The sequence below is a fragment of the Vanellus vanellus genome, assembly GCF_965231255.1.
Source record: "Vanellus vanellus genome assembly, contig: HAP1_SCAFFOLD_39, whole genome shotgun sequence".
In the NCBI taxonomy this organism is placed as follows: domain Eukaryota; kingdom Metazoa; phylum Chordata; class Aves; order Charadriiformes; family Charadriidae; genus Vanellus; species Vanellus vanellus.
The window spans coordinates 4,992-9,353 of NW_028126929.1; the positions used below are offsets into that span (position 1 = coordinate 4,992).

The window sequence follows — 4,362 nt, forward strand, 5'->3', positions numbered from 1 at the left end:
GGGGGGGTTAAAACCACCCTTACGAGCAAATCTTTCCATCATAATTATAATGTTGATTATAAATGGCACCTTTAAAAATTATACCGCTATTCAAGTGTTAAGCTCACTGCTAATTTAAAAACAAGGTTATGATGCGGGATCCAGGCTGTCAGGATCTATTTCTATTGAGTTCGGATCTTCCCCCAACATTTCAAGAGAAGCTGTGACAGAAAGAGGCAATCTCAGAGCCTGAGGGAGACACCCACCCCCGAGCACCCAGCAAGCATCACCTCTTCTTCTTTGGCTTCATTTTTGGCATCGGCCAACTTCTTCCTGCTTTCTGGCATAAGGTCATCCAAAAAGCTGAGCTCCCGCTTTGAGAAGCAGAAGTCCATCACTTTCCGGACAAACACGAGAGCCAAAACCTTCACAAAATAAGAAGGAAGAGGGGGTGAGGTCTGAGATGATGTTACATCTCCGACGCTGCAAACGTCCCGCTGCTGAGCGGCACCGGCTCTTACCATCATGGGAAAGATGATGGCAGCACGGGACACCTTGATGGCCCAGAGCAGGACGAGGCAGATGAGCTGGATCAAGGTGAAGAAATGCACCTTCCGCAAGGGAACGTGCCGCAGGTAGATGAAATCCGTCTGGTGTTTTGCCGGCATCCAAAAGAGCTTCAAGCGGTCGAAGAACTGCAAAATAAAAGCAGAAAAGTTACCCCTTGGGGCTGTGGAAAGTTTCTGGCCCTGTTGGGACGTGGAAGGAGTTTTCAGGATCTCACGTGCAGTGAGAAATCCTGGATCCCACTTTGTTCCTCCCAGGAGCAGCACCCGTTTTCCCTTTGCTCCATCTATAAACCAGTGTGTCCATGAGAGCTGCCCACCAAATTGCAATTATTCCACATCCTTCTATTATAGAATCACAGAAGGGTTTAGGTTGGAAGGGACCTCGAACACCAGCCAGTCCCACCCCCTGCCCTGGGCAGGGACACCTCCCACCAGCCCAGGTTGCTCCAAGCCCCGACCAACCTGGCCTTGAACACCTCCAGGGATGGGGCAGCCACAGATTCTCAGGGCAACCTGCGCTGGTGCCTCGCCACCCTCACAGGAAAAATTTCTCCCTGATATCTCAATCTGCCCTCTGTCAGTGTCAAACCATCCCCCCTCGTCCCATCGCTCCCCTCCCTCATCCAGAGTCCCTCCCCAGCTCTCCTGGAGCCCCTTTAGGCACTGGAAGGGGCTCTCAGGGCTCCCCGGAGCCTTCTCTTCTCCGGGCTGAACACCCCCAACTCTCCCAGCCTGTCCTCCCAGCAGAGGGGCTCCAGCCCACCCAGCAGCTCCGGGGCCTCCTCTGGCCCCACTCCACCAGGTCCATGGCTCTCCTGTGCTGTGGTCCCCGAGCTGGAGGCAGCACTGCAGGGGGTCTCCCCAGAGCAGAGCACAGCAGAGGGCACAATCCCCCCTCGCCCTGCCGGCCACACTGCTGATGCAGCCCAGGATGCGGTCGGCCTTCTGGGCTGTGATCGCGCATTGCCGGCTCACGGTGAGCTTCTCATCAGTCCGCACCCCCAGGTCCTCCTCAGACCATCTCACCCCCCCTCCCTGTTCTTCTATAAAAATATATGTTTAATATATTCTATTCTTCTGTTTGTTATTTGGCATTTCTCAGCCCACTGAATCCCCCAGCGAGGATTCCCACCGGCAGTAGAAATCGCCTTCGCTTTGCACTGAATTCCCCCATTTTCACCACACCAAACACTGCCCTGTCCCAAACTGTGACGCAGAGCGCGCTGAACTTGCCTGGTCCTCCCGCCCTACGTACCTCCTGTGCCCCCACCAATCTTCTCCTTATACAAAATACTTTCACTGCCTGCTTTTGGGGAGGTTTTCTCCCACACCACTGCTTTTTTCCTGCTTCTCTGGAGATGACACAGCAGGGAGCTGCACGCTGTAAGAGTCCGTACCTGAATCCCTCTGAGCGATGACACACCCATGTAGAGAAAGACACCGTAAAGCACAGGCATGGGTATAAACTGGGAAATTAAAAAAAAAGAATGCAATAATTTATTTTTTTAATTGCTTTTTCAGTATTACTGCTCTCTTCTAGAGGCACTGCCTAAAATTGCCTAAAGCTTTCCAGTTTCCACAGGGTTAGAGATGTGTCACCTCTTAACCCGTAGAGGTTTTGTGCGTGAGAGTGAGTGAGTGAATGCTCTGCTTTAGGCTGAGCTTCTGAGTTACGTTTCATTAGAATAATCCTATTTTCCTGAAAGGTTGGAGGAAAATAGGTCATTTCACCAATGAAACTGTACACCACGTTCTGTGATGGGAGAAGAACATTTCTACACATTTTTGTGGCAACACGCAAAAGCGAAGTGCCTCCTTTTAGCCTTGAGCTGTGGTGACTTTGTGGGAGGAACACACAAGGAAGCCCACGGGGATGATTTTGGTGTGTTTAGCTACTGGGAACGGCTGTTGGGAGGCATTTGGGGGAGCCAATTGCATCCCATAAGGTGCTGCCTGCTTGAAAGAGAGCAGTGTACTGGTCTGAATCCGCTTCATCGTAACCCATAAACACAGGTGGGCCTGAGAGACACCTGGGAATTAAAGCAGTTGTCCTGCTCGCTTGCCTCGAGGACACCAAACTGGGGTGTGAAGGGCTGGAAAGGGTAACTGAGGCTGGTTCCCACTGTGGGCCAAGCCTCAAGGTTTGGGATCGCCTCCTCCTCTGCTCCACACCTACTCAGGCCTGGAGGGAGGGGATGGTTTTTGTCAAACCTCCAAAAAGCTCACGCTTGTTGGGCGTTTTGCATTTTCCTCTTACCTTTAACACCGAAGTGAAGAAGACAGAGCAGCCCATGAGCACAAAGATCATCAAGCCGGTGACTCTCTGCTCTCGTATCCCCAGAAACTTGGGTTGTTCTCCTGGAGCTGAGCAGCCAGACTCCACTTTGAGGCTACTGACGTGGGTGATGGACAGGACAGTCGCAGCCACAAACCAGGGCAGCCCCATCACGGAGCACACCCCGAGCATCACGGCCACCATGAAAAGGTCCAGGTGGTACCCGCATCCTTTCTGTGGGCAGCAAAACAAGGAACAGAGCATCCCACAGCACTCAGACTCAAACCCTACTTGGGCGCAAGTCACCCTCTTGAAAATTTAAGAGAAGAATTGGCAAAAATAAGGATGGATCCGGTCTTTGCGCAAGCACCTTTCGTGAAAATCTGGCAGGGGTTCAGACCAAGTGGATTTGGGAGGTTTGTGCAATAGCTACTTCTCAAACAAACAAAAAGACTATTTTCATTCATAAAGAAAGTTCTACTGTTTGCAAGCAAGATGTGACCCTGAGTTATCTCTGGCAGTGCATCAAAACAGTTCGTTCCCCCAGCTCCTGCTGGCGTTTTGAAACAAAAACACGCTTCTGTAGTGCTTGAAAATTAATTTGTTCCTCCAAAAGATTGCTCATCTGAACTGCCCTCGTTTGCTCCCTGTGACATCACTAATCCAGCAGAGCATCCTGCCACACAGCCTGACATTGTCCCAAACCAACGCCTTCACAAAGCACTTGGCATAGGAGCTTCTCCCCACACCTGCAGCCCAGAGTGGGGTGGGGATGGGGTCAGCTCTTGCAGCCCCTTACCTTCAGCTTGTGCTCCTTCCTGTTGACAATGACAGCCGTGATCTGCTGGTCCATGAATATCAAGATGGTGCAGAGCAGAGCTGGGATGGGCGCGGCCAACACCGTCCACCAAGGGTTGGGCCCTATGGGGTTGACCAACCACCCGCGGTCGTCTCTGGTAGGCTGCAACAAAGCCAAAACACACATCAGGATCAACTCCCAGCCCAGCCACTTCACTGGCTTTGATTTTCCTCTCCATCGCTGTGCCGCCTCATCTCCTGGCCCTGCCTTCGTGTCACCCTCTCCTACGGGGTTCAGCAGTGCCAGCGTCCTCATCGCAAGCACCTATAGATACTTCTGTAGGTATCAAGTTTTGGGGCTGGCTTCCTCTTTCCAGAAGGAAACGATGCACTCGGAGGTGGAAGAGGAGATGGTAACACCACCAGCATCTCCAGGCTCAGCCCTGTCCTGTCCCAGCATCACCTTGTGGCATCCCCAAGGGCTGAAAGCGGCTCCACACCAAAACACCCCATTACCTTGAACATGTGGGGGACGTGGAGCTTCGGCGACGGGATCCCAACCAGGAAGTCAATGAGCACCATGATGACGATGGTGAGGAAGACACCAAAGTCACTTACTGTGGACCGTACCTGGAGCAAGAAAGCAGAGCTGAAAGGGACAGCACAAACGGGGCCATACCGTGAGATGGAAAAGTTAAAGACATCAACAGCATTAAGGCTGGTTAACAAATTCCCACCACT

The 4,362-nt window shown here is 52.1% G+C and overlaps 1 protein-coding gene across 1 annotated transcript; it reads right to left on the bottom strand.

The window, feature by feature from the left end:
- Positions 1-269: 269 nt before the first annotated feature.
- On the bottom strand, positions 270-3,808 carry LOC309685604 (electroneutral sodium bicarbonate exchanger 1-like; the record flags this gene model as incomplete). The annotated part of the gene is made up of 5 exons (XM_082501344.1): positions 270-404; positions 501-674; positions 1,946-2,014; positions 2,806-3,057; positions 3,623-3,808. Coding segments are annotated over 5 exons (816 nt in total), but the record flags the coding sequence as incomplete, so codon positions are not given.
- Positions 3,809-4,362: the final 554 nt, after the last annotated feature.